Genomic DNA, 17075 nt, shown 5'->3' with positions numbered 1-17075 from the left:
AATGCACTAGATAACGTGCAACAAGAAAAATCCAGATCATCTCCAAATTGACAGGAAGCAATTTATTTAGAAGGTTGAACTTAAAAAATAATTTAAAGTCCATAATTTTACAATTGAAAAAGTTGGTAGTACAATTGATTTTTTTCTAGAATATTTAGCAAATTTTCAACATTATATTTTAAAGAACCCCCCCCCAAAAAAAACAGCTTGGAAATGCCTGGGTAAGGGGGGAAGAATGCATTCAAATGCACTGAATTATATTATGCTTTTTCTGTTAAAAAGTTTTTTATGGTAATTACTCAATAAAGGTAATGTTCACATAACATATAAATCAAGTTAAAATGAGGGTAACTAATTTCAAAGTTACTAAACCAGAAAAGTTTTTTTATCAAGATGATAAACAGAACTTTATAGACAAAAAGTATAAATTTACATGGACCTCTAATTAGGATGATTGTGTAGTAGATTCTAGTAAAACCTCATTTCTGAGTTTCTAGAAAATGTATTTTATAAATTCAAATGGCTAATATAAATCAGAGATCATTTATAATTAGATGTACACTATATAATTACTAATTTTAAACAAATTTCTCATTTTTTAAAGTGTTAAAAATTTTAATTCTGGTCTGTAACTTATAGTTTTATTTTAGTGAAAACAAAAATTTACAGATATTTGGTATAAAATGTTCACACACGGAATATATCTCTTATGTGACAGTAAGAAAACTTTTAGGGTAAGCTGCAACATCATATCTGGAAATAATTCCATGAATTCTAATTTTTAAAAAACTGTAAGATGATTTGTAGCTTTAGAATACCTGAGATGTGGTGTGAAAATACTGGTACAAATCACTATTCTGGAATGATGTATTCATTCATCAAAGACTCCTAAACAAAGGAGTCAGAATTTGGTTCACAGTTTATAAACTTTGTGCAAATTTTGTTATGATAACCTGTTACCCACAGAGGAAGTTGTCCATAAACAAAAACAATCTGGTATTTACTAATTTTATACAATCCATTGTAAAACTTCCTGGTCTGAAGTTTTAACCAACCTGGAGTTAATGTGAACCATAACCAGGGGGAGTGAACATGATAAATTAACAGTATCAGAGAAAGTAGATGACATAAAGAGAGGTAACACTCAGTAATAACATATATAATTAAATAAAGTTTCATTGTTTTTGACATAGCCCAAGTGATGCAGTAAGCTAAATCATGGAGTTTCTTATCCATCTATGGTTGTTACCAAATTCAGCAATTCAAAATGCAACCCAGTGTAGAAAAGACATTTTTCAGTTAATTTAAAATATATTTACAGCTTAATATTTTTAAACAAATTATTTACTCAAATTCTAACAATCATTTGCTAGTTCCTATGACTATTTATTGACAGTTATTTCTGAATTATATAAATGTGTTAATTACCAGCAAGTAAATCTTGTTTTAAAAAGCATTGATAGTGTAAGCAGTTATCAAAATGGAGGATTCCCATTTGTGTCTCTGGTTTAAAGTCTAATTAGTGATTTGTAGTGATCCAATATTTTATATAAATACAAAATCCAACAATTTGCTTTCTTAAGTCTGTAAGGTATATGAGATTATAGATATCTTTACACATACAAATTTTGTTCAGAAATTGGATTTCATTTTAGAAGATATGCTTCTAAACACAAAATGTATTTTATGAACTATCTTAAGCATAAAAACCACAATTATTCACTTTTATTTTTTAAGAATAAATTATTATAATGCATTGCAAAATATTCACTAATGGAAATGCAACAATTTTTATTTACCTAACCTGTTACTTCACACTGTAGTATGGAATCAATTTTATAAAGCAAAAGTTTGATCTACTGTGAAGTCAAAAGATTTATAAGGTAGTGTTTTCAATTCCAACAGAATTTTTCTGGGTTTTAACTTTTCCACAGATCACTGAAATAAATAAAATTTTTTAGGGTTTGCATTAAGATATTTAAAGGGTTTCAAGTATTCTACAGATAGAGATTTTGGAAAACACTGAATTCTTTCCAAAAAAATAGCTATTTTAAGTTTTGTTTTACATCACTGTAGAAAGTCTAGAAGACTTTTCTTTTTCTCCAAAATCTCATTTTCACCTTAAATAACTGTATTCAGGTTTTCTCAGCAGGTAAAGTATACATTCTTACAAGGTTTCAAATTTCAGAATTCCAATAATGCATTTAAACTGAGCACCCACCGAATCGTGTTGTCTCCTCTTTGTGTGTGTGTGCGTGTGTGTCTGTTACCTTGCAGTTCTGTTATTTACAATCAATTTCAGGCTTTTTACCTCCCCAGAAATACCTTAGTGAACCCTCAGCATTTGCTAATCTCTTAATAATTGTGAACCGGCCAGCTCCTTCAAGTAGATCGTTAACCACAAGAGTGCCTGACAATTTCCAAGTCATATCCTCTGTCCAAAAGGAAAAGATAGGGCTTTGTGAGGCCGAAAGGAAGCGAAGGAAAACAAAACAAATGTAGCTCATGCTGAAAGTGAAAAGTGCTTGGACAGATTAGTATTTTCTTTTCTGCAAGGCGTCCTGCCAATTTATTTTTTTTTAATAGAGAAGAGTTATTTTTTTGGTCTGATTTTTCAGTTTCTTGGAAAGTGTTGGTATTTACCATCCCCACCGGCCCCTCATAATTTTTGTTGGTTGTTTTGTGTTTTTCCCATCCGTCTACATCACAGACTGCTGATACGCCCAGCCCGCCTCACTCTGTCAAAACCCCAACTCTGGGCGACCCCGGGTTTGGTAACTCCGCCGACTCCCGACGACACATCCCACTCTCCCTCTCACGCCTCTTATTTTAGTCGCAAGATCCCTCACTCCAGTTGCAGTGAAAGCCGGAAATTTTCATTGAACTCCCCCCTCTTTCTCGCCCCCCACTCGGAGCAGAGAGCTAAGGAGCGGGGAGGCTCAGAGCACAGCCGGGTCTCGGCCGCCTCCCCTCTCTCCGGAAGGCTTTAATTTGCACACTCGCTTGCCACTGAGCGCCGAGCCCCCAACCACGCCGCCGGGAGGGTCTCCGGCAGAGTCGGCCTCCGGTGCCCCCAACCCCGCCCCCGCCGCCTCCCCGGCTCGGGCCCCGAGCGCCGGCCGGAGCCCCGCAGCCCCGTCCGCCCCCAGCGAGCGGCGCGGGCGGCGCCCTCCGCCGCCCCTCCTCCCTCCGCCGCAGTGCCCACCCCTTCGCCGGAGAGAGTGCTGGTAACTCCTTCCTCCCAGCCGGGTTACCTGCTCCGCGCCGCCGTGGACACGTGTGAAGGTCGGACTGATACCCGCAGCCCCTTCGCGAGGCCCGACGCGGCCGGGCCCCTCAGGTAAGGAGCTGTGCGTTCGGGTGGGTGGGCTTCGGGGTGGGGGGAGGGTCCCCGGGGGAGATTTGGGGGCTTGGCCGCTGTCGGAGGCGAGGGTGGGTAGGGGGGACGGGGACCGGGGTGGGGGGCGGTAGGTTCTCGGAATAGGCTTTGGTTAACCCCTTACGAACCGAGGCGGGGTAGTTATGGGGGCTAGTTTTGGGGAGCTAAAGGAGTTTCTCCTAATCCGGCTAGAGGACGCCAGATTAGGACGCCACACGAGGGACGACCCCCAACACCGAGATCCTGTGCCAGCTCACACATAGCCTTGCAGACAAACGCACCCACAAACACTTTTTACCAGCTTCTTCAAACGGAACTCAAACTCCACTCGGAAACTCACATAATAATCCACATTTAGGGTTTAAAATGCACTGCTGTTGGGGACTCCATGGGGGAGAATGTGTTTCGGTTCCTTATGTTTATGTCCCCCGAAAGCTCCCCCGAAAGCTCGTTGAGGTACGGTGTGGGCTCCACCTTACCCACCAAGAGATAAATGTTAACGCAGACTTCTTGCTGGCAACCCCTGCGGGCGTTTTATGCACACTTAGAGGAGTGCACGCAGGCGGCCAGTGACCAGGCTGGAAGCCCCGCAAGGATGCACGCTTGCTTTAGTTTCCCAGTTTACTTTTCTAATTTAAAATATCGAAGTTAAAACGCACGCCCCGGGGTGAGCACCTTCGGGCCCAGCACCGCGCCCGTCAGTGTGCACGTGGGCGCATCTACTTGTGCGCACACGCGGGAGTCGTGGTCCCCGGTGCGGCCTCTTGTCGCTGCGCTGGTGGCGACCCTTGCGGTGCTTGGCAGGCTTCGGGAGAGGCACATGAAGGATTTCATTGAGTGTGAAGACAGAGAGCAGAGACAGAAAGCAGAAGGAGGCGGCTGCAGCCTTTGTAGTCGCGGAGGAATGCGGAAATATTGAAGCACTATGTCAAACTTTTTTGAAATGGGGTCAGGTCACATTCAGCCAGCGTGGGAAAGCAACAACAACAACAAAAAAAAAGTGGAGGAGAGGGGGGGGAAAAGGCACTGCTGCTCCCGTTTCTCTCCGCCGGAGCCTACAGTCCGGGGAGCGAGGGGGGAGAGCCGGGGCGGGCGGTGCGGGGCCAGGCGGGGGCAGCGGGCGCAGTTCCCTGCGGGGGTGGGACGTCCCCGACGCTTCCTTCGCTGCCGAGCGGCGGTCAGGACTGGGGAGCGGAGGGGAGGGGGGGCCGCGGGAGGGGGCGGGCTGCGCAGCCTGCGGCGGCTCCTCAGCTACCTGTGTGGCCCTCGGCCTGCCTCAGACCGCGGTGCTGGCTCTAGGGGCTCGTTCCTCGGCTCCCCCAGGATTCGCCTTCACCTTTTAAGGAGAGTTTTGAATAGAGTGAGTGTGAGGGTCTCTGTCCTCGCTGCGGGCCTCTCCGCCCGCAGGCCGTGGGGGTCGCGCATTGTGTTTCTATAATGCCTGGCAGAAGGCGAGCGCGCCAGCGGTTGCCGGGCAGGTAATTCCGAGGTGCTCCGAGAATTTCGGACACGCGGCTGTAGTGGCGAATGTCCGGCCGAGGCCAAAGCGGCGGTGGGGAGGAGGTTCCCTGGGTCCTGGATTGCAGCTGAATGGGAAGGGATAGTGCGTCGTCCCCCACCCACCCCGCTTTGTTGTGTGGGGGGCTCCTGGGGGGCCACTGGCTGCTGTTCGGACCCGGCCTTAAGCCGAAAGGGGAATGGAGCAGCCACCTCTGCTTCCTACTTTGGGGACGACCCTGGGAGTGGGGAAGGGTTCGCGAGTCCAGGCCTCAAGGGCGCAACCCCTTTTCACTTTCCCCTGGAGGCTCAGTATTTACTCCCCCCCGCCCACCCCTTTTAAGGGGAGGTTGAGTTTTGCTCAGGTTCAATCGGTTGAAAATTTCTAGGCGAGTCACGGTTATGCTGCCTTCCTTCTGAAGTTTTTCTCCAAGGAGACGACAAGCTGAAGTGCGGTGAACACCTCCTTCTCCCACTCTTAGGGTCCCGTGGGCGACTTCCCACCCCACCCCCAGGGCCCTGTCCCTCACCCACCCCCGAGGAGCGGGAGCTCCAGCCCTCCCCGACCTGATGGGTCTCCACCAGGGAGGTCTTCTAGGTCGGAGGAAGAATTCCGCTTCCAATCCAGATTCCTTTACCCTAAAAAGACCATTTGTGTGTGCAAGTCGTTTTAAAATGTGTCCTCGTAGAAAAACTGAAAGTGGAAAGACAGGAAGCAATTTCCGAGCAGATGTCTGACCACCCCTTCTCGCACACTCCCAGCTTCGGGTTACAGGGTCCTGGGAGCCCCCACCCACATTCTGCGGCCGCACACCAGTGGAACCGCGGTCTCTCCACACCAGGTTGTGCACGACCCCGAAACGCCCCACAGCACCCCAGGAGCCCCTCTCCCTGCACCTCCAGGCCTGGGCAGGCGGGGAGGGTAGCAGCATAGCACAATGATATAAGGATAAATATTAAGCCGTGACATTGACGTGCCCGGCGCCTCCCCTCCCCCGCGCTCCCGGCACACTCTGGGCTGCTTGGCACGCCCCCTCTCGTTCCACTGCGTCTCGCGCCCCGCGCTCATCCCCGAGGGGCCCCTGCAACCTCTCCGCGCGAAGACGGCTCCAGCTCTGCAGGGAAAGAAAAGTAACTTCGCTTTTCTCGGAGGAACCAGGAAGGATTAAGCGGCCTGGGAGAGGGCAGGAGCTCGCAGAGGGTAGCGAAGGGGGCTTCGTAAAGGAGGAGGAGGGGTGTCTACAGGAACCCCGAGGAAGGCGCCTGGGATGTCTGATTACACTTTCTTCTTGTCTTCCCGTCTCCTCTTTTAGGTGGAAGGACTGTGGAGTGAGACGCGCTCGGGCAGAGACTATGTAATCGCCTTGGTGTCTGTACAGAGGACTGAGCTTCGGGGAGGGAAGAGGAGGGATCGGTTTGCTCCTCGGCGACTCGGCAGGCGGAGTTTCGCAGCGGCGGCACCAGGGTTGCGCCCGCCCGCGGGGAGGTCGCTCCATCCAGCCCCGGCGGCCGCGAGAGTCCGAGCGCCGGACCGCGGTAGTCGGCGGGAGTGAGAAAGAGCGAGACCGAGTTCTAGGGCGCGAGGGAGCGGGCCGGGGGGTCCGGGAGGAGTCGAGCGGCGGCCACGAGCGAGCCGAGCGCGCCCCCCGCCCGCCCCAGCGGCGCCGCGCCGGGCGGCGTCCGGGCGGCATGGAGAAGGACGGCCTGAGCCGTGCAGACCAGCAGTACGAATGCGTGGCGGAGATCGGGGAGGGCGCCTATGGGAAGGTGTTCAAGGCCCGGGACCTGAAGAACGGAGGCCGTTTCGTGGCGCTGAAGCGCGTGCGAGTGCAGACCGGCGAGGAGGGTATGCCGCTCTCTACCATCCGCGAGGTGGCGGTGCTGAGGCACCTGGAGACCTTCGAGCACCCCAACGTGGTCAGGTGAGCGGTGGAGCGGCGCCCGCGCCGTCGGGGGCCGCGCGCCGTGGGAGGGCCGGGCCTGGGATCCTGGGGCCCACGAAGATTGCTGGGCAGGGGGGCGGCTAGGGAGGCCCGGCGCGACCCGTTGACCTTACCGAGTGAGAGTAAGTTTTGTCGACAGAGCCACGAGCCAGAGCCGGTGACCTTGCCAGACAGCGAACAGAAAGACAAGTCATAAAATGTGACCTGCGTCAGGCCTCCTTGCCGCTGTGCAAGTTCTAAGTGTTTTCTCCCTTCCCACCCTGAAAGGGATCCAGAAAGATGGGCGTCTTTTAGGGACAGAACAAGCCAACCTGAGACGCGCCCCTCCAGCCCCAGCATGGTTTCCATGGCCCTTGGGGAATTTTTGAGAGAAGGAGTGAGAGGTCTGAGGATATGGTGATAATTAGTAGAAAGAAAACTTTATTGGTGGGGCCTAGTAGAAATAAGGTTTAAAAGTGCAGAAACTTTTAAGAATAGTTTTTGCTAGTCACACCTACAGTTTTTTTTTTTATTAACATTGCATAATAATAAGGATTCCTGACAGTCTAAGGACTTCAGTGCTGATGCCCAGTTTGTGTCATTTAAAAAATTTCTTCCCAAAATGTTACTTGTTTGCATTACTTTATGTCTCTGGGCCGGTATAGTCCTTAAACTCCTTCTCCAAAGAGTCAGATGTGAGTCCAGTTTGTGGAATCTTTAGATTCTAAAGGTCCTGCCCTTGCTTTTCCTGGGTGGGTTGTGCTGGTGGGTAAGGAGGCAGCAGTACTTATAGCCTCTCTTGTGTGGTAACCAGTATTAAACCAAAGTGTGTGTCACTTAAGATAATGATGTTTTCTTAGTGATCCTGGAATTTCCCCATTGTGTGTTTGACATTGTGTGGTGTGTCATCCTTTTCTTTTTAAAACAGAGGTGCATAGTTTTAAGCTGAAAAGGAATGCCCAGAAACTTCTACAAATCAGGGTGTGATTTCACCTTTCTCAACTTCTAAGATATTATGTTCGAAAAAGGAGGTCTTGAGGTCTTCTTTCTGTCTTCTCATCCGTCTAGGGGTTCTGTTCAACAAATATGTGTCTACTACTGTATGTGGGCTGTGGATGAAATTATGTAAATAAGCACAGCTAAATATTTTTGTAAAAAGGTCAAACAGTTTAACATTAGTCATCAAAGTGGAGAGACCCAAGGCTGACCTTTGAAATACCAAGCCCTCTATAGTTTCAGGGAGCCCAAGTGTCTACAGAATCTTCCTGGGAGGTTTCAGCTTGTCTCCTCTTATCCCAGGTTGGATGATTTGTGTTGTGCTTTGTTCCTGACACAGTCAGACTCAGGCTAGAAGGCAGCAAAGAATCATAAATACATAAATAAAGTAGTAAACGGCTGTAAAGACAGGACCCTAATATACCTCTATTTTAGCCAGTAAAGAAGAGAGGGACAAAAGATAATGAGACTGAGGGAATCAGTGTTTTAGGAAGATGGGATTATAAATAAAAGCAATAGATAACCTTTTGTGTGTATGTTTCTTTGTTGAAAAACAACAAAAACCCTTTTGGGGAGTCTGTGATACTGGAGAGAAAAGTTAAGGGTACATTTTGTCCCCTGTAACGTAGTTATCTTCCTAGTGGAATCACCTAGACACTTCCCAAAGGGTGAATTCCACCACTAGAATTGTAGGTCCAAAGTTCTTATTTTATTTTGTCTGTTACCTTTGGATAGTGTCCAGTTAAGGATGATTATCATGTATATAAATAAAATCATGTTCTTCCAATTGTAGCGCTGTTACAGAGGCACCCCAGGGTAACATCCTTTAAAAAGCACAATTTATTCTTGTGACAAAGGAAGGTTGTTTTTGTCATTGTGCTGGTAGATTTTGGCTAATCCATTTTATTCTCTTGATTTAGTCTCTTGAGGTTGGCATGTCTTTACAGATTTCTAACTAACCCATGTCTTGGATTCTATACTGAGAAATTTTAGGAGACTATACTTACAAGTTGAAGACAAAGGCATCATTTTCTAAAACTATTTCCCATGTTAAGTGGTGATGATGACATCTACCTCTTAAGAACTGTGAGGAGAAACTGAGATAGTGTATATGAAAACACTTTGTAAATTTAAGAATGCTTCAAATGTCCACATATTATTTGTGTTCAGGCAGGTTAGTGGGGCCCTTGCCATGGAGAAAGTTCCCAGTAAGGCCTCAGTTCACCTGATCTTTCCTGTAGAACAAGTCATACTCAAACCCAGACATTACAGGCTCTGGAACAGGCTGCTTGAATATAATGAGACTTCAGTTTGTCAGAAAAGACCATCAGTCAAATGCCATGAAATTCAGTGACACTTCAGAAAATTATTGATGATGTCATCCTCACGAGCTGCAGATCTCCATTCCGTTTTGTGTCCTTCCTGTTTCTTCTCTTCCACTTCTGCCTTGGGGTAATTACTGGCCCCCATGACTTACTTAGCTAGACTAGGAATTCAGATTTTAGAGGATGCTGATATTTGTTCAGGCAGGATCAGGAAGTCAAGGACAGGTGACAACAAATTCTTTCCTTCCAAGGGAGAGTTGTCAAAGTTGGGCCCCCAAACCTATGATTTATTGTTGTCCCGCAGGATCCGTTTTACAGTCCTATGGCTGGTTCTTTAAAGGTTTCTTAAAAGGGCAGATGCCTTAATAAGTGCCTTCAAGTCACAAGTAATTGATCATGATTATAGGCACCTCCCACAGATAGTTAAGCCTCTAAACTTGAAGGAGCATAATAAACATATTCATTTTTCAAAAGTTTAAGATTTAATTTTGATGGATTTGCCAGAAAAACTGTCTTGTTATTGCTGGCACTGGTACTGCCTACATGCACAGGGATAATAACTTGAAATTCTTGCTTACCTGTGCTTGATACATCCCAGACCCAGGCTTGATCAGCCAGTCAGTGTCTGGGATGTAGACTTACTTGTATTTTGCAGTTGGTAATCCCAAATCCTGGAGACTTTGCCAGAATAAGACTTCAGTATCAGCTTATATTAGAGCTTCTGCACTCCACAAATGAATCCTATTTTACATTCTGAACTAAATATATATAGTAGATAAAATAATTTGTTTTATCAGCAATCTATTCATTCATCAAATATTTACTGAGGGCCCAGTATTTGCCAGACACTGCTGGAAGCCGGGGGTACATCAGTGAACAAGTCAAAAGAGTCCTACATTTACAGAACTTAACCTTGTAATGGGATGAGCAGTTCTTTTATCGCTTTAAAAACTCAGTTCTCTTTATTTCCATTGGCTTGTTTTGCTATATTTAAGCTAACCATTTTTTTCAGAGCAACTAATATTTGTGGTAATTTGGTTACCCTGAATTTGCTGATTGAATAGTTAGATAACTAAAACACTAATCAGAATCAAATGCTTTTGGGGGATTAAATTTCACTTTAGGCACATACAAAGAGATCTGTATAACAAGACATTGACATGTAATTAATAGATACGAACATTTGAGCTCCACTTAACTCAACAAGGATTTAGGAAGGACCTACTGTTTAAAAACCATGGGGTTAGGTGCTGGGAAAGATACTTGGATAAATCATACCTGGCTACTCCTCCCAAGTAATTCCCCTGTTTTTGAAGAAATAAGATGATCATCATAACCCCGATACATGATAGTATCATGTCATTACAAAGTCCTGGTAAGTGCTATCAGTGTTGTCTCCAGGGATTAAATTTGTTAGTGTAGCAGTAAAAGTAATTCAAATTCAAGTACTGGTTCAGTAAACTAAAACTCATGGTATTTCAGTGAGTAAACTTTTGTCTAAATATGTTAAATTATGATTATTAGCATATTTAATCACTGCTTAAAAACGCCAGAAAAATGCGTGCAGCTCAGTGATTATTAGGTCATAACCTCAGGTGGGTTAGTTCATGGGAATCCTTCTGAATAAAAGTGTTGTTTTGTAGGTGAATAATATGTTTATTAGGGCTTGTTTCAGTGAAGGCAGGAAAAGCAGGAGTTTTAATTGTCTTTTAAATGTCAGTATGTAAAAAGTATGTTTGGTCTTTCATTCTCTAACAGTTCCTTGAGAAGGTCCCAATTTATTGAGCTTATTTAGTAAATACACATTTTCACAACGATGTTCTGCCCATTCCTTGTTCCTGCAGAAGAACTTGGTAGTGCTGAATTGTTGCCATTGATTGCACTGTATCCTTTTTACACAACTATTATCACCATGGAATTACTAGAAGTTCTCTATCAAGGAGAAAATGGCTTCTAAAAGGGAAACTTGTATAAATGTGAAATCTTTTGGTGTATTTTCTTATGTTTAAGACAAGGGTAAATGGATATCTATGAAAATAGACTCCTTGTTAAAAGTAAATTACCCTTAAAAAAATATGCCTCACTATTGATGATTTCCTAGGAATGTTTTTTGGGAACGAAACATCCAGTACTCACACTGTGTCGTTGGAAACTCATGAATATTAGGGTTGAAAGATACTTTGGAAGTCTTTCAACCCTTTTATATTATAGATAAAGAACCTAAAGGCCAGAGGTCAGGCAGCTTGTCTGTCATGCCATTTTAAAGTCGTTGACTTTCTCTAAAATCTGAGTAGCAATTTTAAAATAATTCTTTTTGTTTGGTGGAAGAAGTTAACTCAAGTGAGTACATTTCTAGTTCGGAAAATATGAGCTATATGTAGACAAAGGTGATAGTTTGCCAGGAATAAATGACATATCAACTCAGGAAATTCCTGAATTCTGCAGTATGCCTTACTGAAGTAAATCTGTAAAAAGTGTGATGATTATCCATTAAATTCTGCTTTTAAGGAAGTTGGGTAATAACTATGATCATTTAAATAGCTGGAGTTAAATAATAATATGGGTAAATAATGTAGTTAAATAAGTAATAATATTGAATTCATTTTAGACAGAGAATAGTTAAAAACATCTAAATGCTTGGTACTGGTCTTATGAATGAGCTATTACGTAATGCGGCTCTGGCATCTAATACCCATTTAGTGAAATAAATACCATAGTACTTGAAAATTAGGTAGCATAACAACCTCTAGACACCTAAGCAAATATGTTTTACCCATGCTTCTTGAAGAACTAGTAACACGATTTCTATTTCTTATGAAGTTCAGGTAAGCTTCTCAGTCTTCTTAGGAAGGAAATTAATTGTGAGCTTCCTGCTGTGGTAGAACATAGCAGGGATGAAATCTGGGTGCAGGAGGAGTGGCAGTAGAAGAAGGTAGTATTGGTAATGTTGGGCTATGTTCAAGGGCCAGGAGGTAGCACTGAAAATGGACACAGGTGGTTGGTAACAAGCCTGCCTACATAAAGGTTACCATTTGAGTGGTGTTCTATAGATGCTAAGTCTACTGGGGCAGGCAGGTGAGCAGTCAGAGGGAGGAGTTTTATAAGAGCCACTGGGCAGTTGTTTTGAATGTCACCAATGTGCTACCATACTTGATTTTGTTTTACCAGCTGCACATGTAACTGCTCTCCACTGAGGTGAAATAAAGGCATCTTAAGGCATGTGGCAGGAATCTGTGTGAGTGTGCAGTAGTAGCCTGGAAGTCCATTTGGGATGGAATCATTATTAAACACTTAGTAGTTTACCTAAATTTGGACAATGACTGACTTTGTCATTTAAGTAGCCATTTTAATTATTGATTCCTATTTACCCTTTCTAAAGGATTTTCATTCAGTAGAGTTAGAATCACAGTATAAGAATTTTTTCATTGAAGAGGGTCTTAGGTTTAACTTAATCCAACTCCCTTTGGCCTGTGTAGGAATTGTTTTGTAAATGCATAAAAGAATTGTCTTATTTTTAGTCAGCTATTTTATTCCTTAGTTATACGCATCGTAGATACAAACTGAGGATAACTAAGGTTCAAATGCAGGTTTATATCCAGTGTTAACAGGACAGGATGACTAATGGTCACTGCATATTAGGAAACATTCTCTTGGGATAGAAAAGTATTTTCTGTTTAATGATTTTATGTTTGCTGACTTAAAAGACAAGGATTGTATGTACCTTTTATATTCCTAAATAGCAGTGTCTGTACTGTTAGTTGCTCAGTATGTTTCCTGAATGAATGATGTATAATAAATTAAATTATAAACCCCTTAGATGAGAACTTTTCATCCTTTTAGAGTTGCATATAGCATTAGTAGGTATCTCTGGCTAAACACTGGGAGATTATTGGTATTAACTGTACAGTATCTGTATACCAAGGCTATATAGTAAGAGCATTCAAATACTTATTGATATTTTAAATTTTCTCTGTGACTGTCCATTTTTTCATCTTCAGTACTAGCTTCAACTTTGATAGGATTTCCTTGTGTTCTTCATGTGCATTTGCTGCATGTATCCTACAGTCAGACTGACTAGTCCATTTCCCCTACATATATATGCTCCGTGCCATCACCTCTTCGACTTTAGTTGGGGCTGATCTCAGAATGTGTACACGGTGTTCCTCCCTGTACCACTTTTTCCACCTGTTGAAGCATCCTTCAGAACCAAGCTCTAATGCCACCTTTTTGTGTGTGTGGTGTACTCCTTACTACCTTCATTTGGATAAAATTTCTGCTTCCTTTGAACCCTGACAACTTTGGCCCTCGCTTATGGCACTTAGTATATGTCTGCTCTTTAATATTATTATGTCTGTTATTTAAGATATAATATTATTCTTCCCCCCACCCACCATTTTCCACACTCCAGCTGTGAGCTCCTTGAGGCAGGGAATGTGTTTTGGGTCATGTCTGTTTACATTCTACGTCCAGTGGAAATAAAATGAATAAATGAACAAGTGAATGAAATAATGGAAAGGACGTCCAGTTACTAAGGAAGGGACCACGTGGATTATTTCCATCATATGAATGTTAATACTAAGGAGTATCAAATAAAGAGGGAAAATGGATCTGTATATTGGGTTATGCTTACTTGGTTTCCTGGGAATAATAAATACTGAAAAGAGAAAGTTTCATTTTTGTTTTATTCTAATCTTTATAGTTTATATTAAAGTGAGTTTTAAAATTTAAGTAATTCCCATAGTTAACTGTACAGTCTTGGACTTAATTTACATGCTGTAGAGAAGACATTAACATTAGGAAATGTGCACACATTCAGTAAAAGTTGAAAATGGTTTGCACATTTTTTAATGTAAGAATGTAGGGTATTCTGGATACACTTTAATCAATTGCTTGAATTCTTTTACTTTTATTCCCCACTAATTTGGCTTTCTGTACTGGAAAAACCCTTGTTTTCTTGTTCCTTGCTGTATCCCAAGCACTTAGCATGGTGGCCAGCATCTTGTAGCCCAGAATAAATATCTGTGAATGAATGAATGAGTATGTGCCATCTAGGAATTCAGAATTGATTTTTTTTTTTTTAGTCAGAATTGGGTAATAATGTCTGAAAGCATATGTAAGATCTATAGCTTTCAACAAGTATTTATTGATTATCTGCCATATTAAGTATTTTGTTAAACATGATTGACAGTGATTACAGAAAGTACCCACATCTTGAAATGTTTACCCCCAAAATGGTATTAACTCTGAAATTTGTTTCAAAATGGGGTAGAGCTGAAACAAGCTGAACATTGTTGAAGCTGTGGAAGTTCTTTATACTATTCTCTCCTCATTTGTATATATTTGAAATTTTCCATTGTAATAAGTTTAAAATATGTTCCCAGTCATGCACTAAGAGAATGATTGATACTATTCTGACTCTTCTGTCTATTAGCTGAGTGACCTGGAGTTTCCCACAATAAAATAGAAATTATTACAATTCTTTTGACCTGAGAGTTTACTATGATCAAATGGAATTATGTCTATGAAGTTCAAATATTACACAAATATAAGATATTAACAAAACAAATTCTGCCCTTGAGTAGTTTATAGTTTTGTGGAGGAAACTGACATATATACAGATATCTGTATTGCTGACTGGTAGTGCTTTCATCGCCCCCCCCAATGTGAAAGTATGAATGGAACTAGGTATTTCTGAAAAGTATTGGATTTATACTAATTATAGTAAAGTACAATCTTTAATCTATGTATTGGTAATTTGTGTCGCCTTTACCCAATACTGTATCCTATTCACTAATGGATTTATTGTGGGCAGGTCTGAGGATACAGCACTCCTGAGAACACATTGTCAAAATTGTTGGGAGTTTGATGATTTCTTTTTTATTTCACTATTCAAATTAACTCAAAGAGGAGTTGAATTCTTTGTTCGTTCTTTCTCCCTCTCTTTTTTAATTTCAAAATCTCAAACAGAATTATTCCTTTTGAGGTTACACATTGGAATTTCTGCTTGTTTGTTTTCTGAGGCTCTTATGGCATGACTGCCTTATGACATTTCAAATTTCGTTTCATATATTCTGTGTTTAAGTCATCAAGATCTATCCACAGAAAGGAAGCAGTTCTCTTTCAGGGGCAGTAATTTCTAGTGAAATATATTTTTTATTTTGTTTCCTTTGATTGCTAAGTAATCTCAAAAATTTCTGTGTTAGGTATTCCTAATGATTAGTATAAAACATTTACTTTTCCTAAAATGTTTTCTTTTTAGAAGGTATAAAAGTGTAAAGTTGGGAACATTAACACTTAACCCTGTTCAGCAGCAGAACAAGAAAAACAAAAGACATCTTTGCATTTAAAATTTTAGGTTATTGTCTCTGACCAATACATTTTAAAACTTTTTGGTGGAAATCAAGAAACTGTCTGAGTAGTTTCAAGCTGAGCGTTTTAGATGATGTCATCTACGTTCCAACTGTGTAGAATCACTTAAAGAAGTTATTAAATAGCCTTGGGTAAAAATGGGATGTTTTCTTGTTGAGCCATAAGAAACCAAGAGATAGATTTAGAGATTGGGCTAGAATGGACTGTTGTTGCTGATCATGAATGAAGTGTATTTAAATTATGGAAGTTCCCTTAAAGAACTAGGACAGCATCCCTTCTTTGAAATAACACACTTCTTACATATTAGGACCCAAAAAAGAGTTGCAACATCCTGCTAGTCATTACAAATTATTTGAAGCCCATGAAATTTAATCAGTGGTAATTTAGCTAACCAAGAGTTCATTAGACTAGAACTTAGGGTTGATGATGCCAGTTGGGTCCTCAACTAAACCAGTTAGTTTTGCAAAGAGAAAAAGATTGACTCAGAGGGATGGTTTCCAGGAGAACTATACAAAAGCATGGTTGATTCGGTGGTACCAATTCCTGATCTTAGAAAAACAGGATTTTTGAGATGAGTCAAGAGTCGCATCTTTGTTTATGAAAAATGGTATAGTTTTTTTTTTCCCCACTTTAGTTGATAAAATAAAATTGAGAGGTGAAACCATCATTAGGCTAGTAGAGAATGGTCAAGAGATGTATCTTATGAACTGAAAGGACCACATGCTCATTAAAAGGAGGGAAGAATGTGACAGAAGATGAGCTAAGTTGAGGTAGAGGTGAGAGATAGTGTATGGTGAAGATGTAAAACAGTGACAGAACCTGGCATTGCTTACGTAAATCTGAATTTTCTTAGACTTCAAAATTTGAAACCTAGTGATCTGAAAGTAGATGAAAATTCTGGCGTGTTTCGAAAGACCACAGCCAGTGCTTGTTGAATAAGTAAGCTCAGACTATCATTCTTTTAATTCCATAATGATAAAATGTCATAGTTGTCTGATTGCTTTTTCTTGGGAGCCTTATTTTAGCCATCTTTACATTGTCCATTGTGCCTAGCACTCAAATATGTTGAAGTAATGCATGAATTAATATAGAATGTAAGTTACCCATTAGAACATAAGCTCCATGAGGGCAGGAATTTTTGTCCATTTTGTTCAGTGCTTTTATCCTCAATATTTAGAACAGTGCCGGGCACATAAATATCTGTTGAGTGACTTACTGAATAATTAAACTGTGAGCAAAGATTACTCTTTTACACAAGTTTTATGAGAGTAAAAGTGTATATTAACACCAAAATTTAGCACGTGTGTTATTTTTCTATTCACTCATTAGTATTGCATTTAAAACTCTAGGATTATATAGTCTTTAATAATTATAGTAATAAATTGGATTATGACTTAGTGATTAGGAGTTATTTAATAATTTAATGATTAGCAAGTAGACTGGACACTAAGATATATCCTCTCTGAACTAATTCTTCCACTGATGTTTTCATTCAATTATGAACATAATTTTATATAAAAAATTTTATATAAAAATATTAATATTAACTGGCATTTTATATGGTCGTATCATTTGCGGCAGAATTGA

At 41.8% G+C, this 17075-nt stretch overlaps 1 protein-coding gene across 7 annotated transcripts in view; it reads left to right on the top strand.

Annotated features, from left to right (window-relative positions):
* The first annotated feature begins 3197 nt into the window (after positions 1–3197).
* CDK6 (cyclin dependent kinase 6) overlaps positions 3198–17075 on the top strand; it is a 236923-nt gene continuing 223045 nt past the window's right edge. For 5 of the 7 annotated variants that reach the window (XR_003679891.2, XR_003679892.1, XR_003679890.1 and 2 more), the window contains exons 1-2: positions 5937–6077; positions 6190–6798. Coding sequence is in view for 4 of the 7 variants with exons in the window: in XM_028490008.2 (XP_028345809.1) it covers positions 6566–6798 (233 nt within the window). In the remaining 3 variants the exon portion in view is untranslated. Of the gene's footprint in view, positions 3341–5936; positions 6078–6189; positions 6799–17075 lie in introns of those variants that run through there. The other 2 variants (XM_024130746.3, XM_028490009.2) reach the window with 2 other exon arrangements.

The sequence above is a fragment of the Physeter macrocephalus genome, chromosome 5 (genome assembly GCF_002837175.3).
Source record: "Physeter macrocephalus isolate SW-GA chromosome 5, ASM283717v5, whole genome shotgun sequence".
Taxonomy (NCBI): domain Eukaryota; kingdom Metazoa; phylum Chordata; class Mammalia; order Artiodactyla; family Physeteridae; genus Physeter; species Physeter macrocephalus.
Note: the sequence above shows the minus strand (reverse complement) of the source record. Positions and strands in the feature narration are given on the sequence as shown.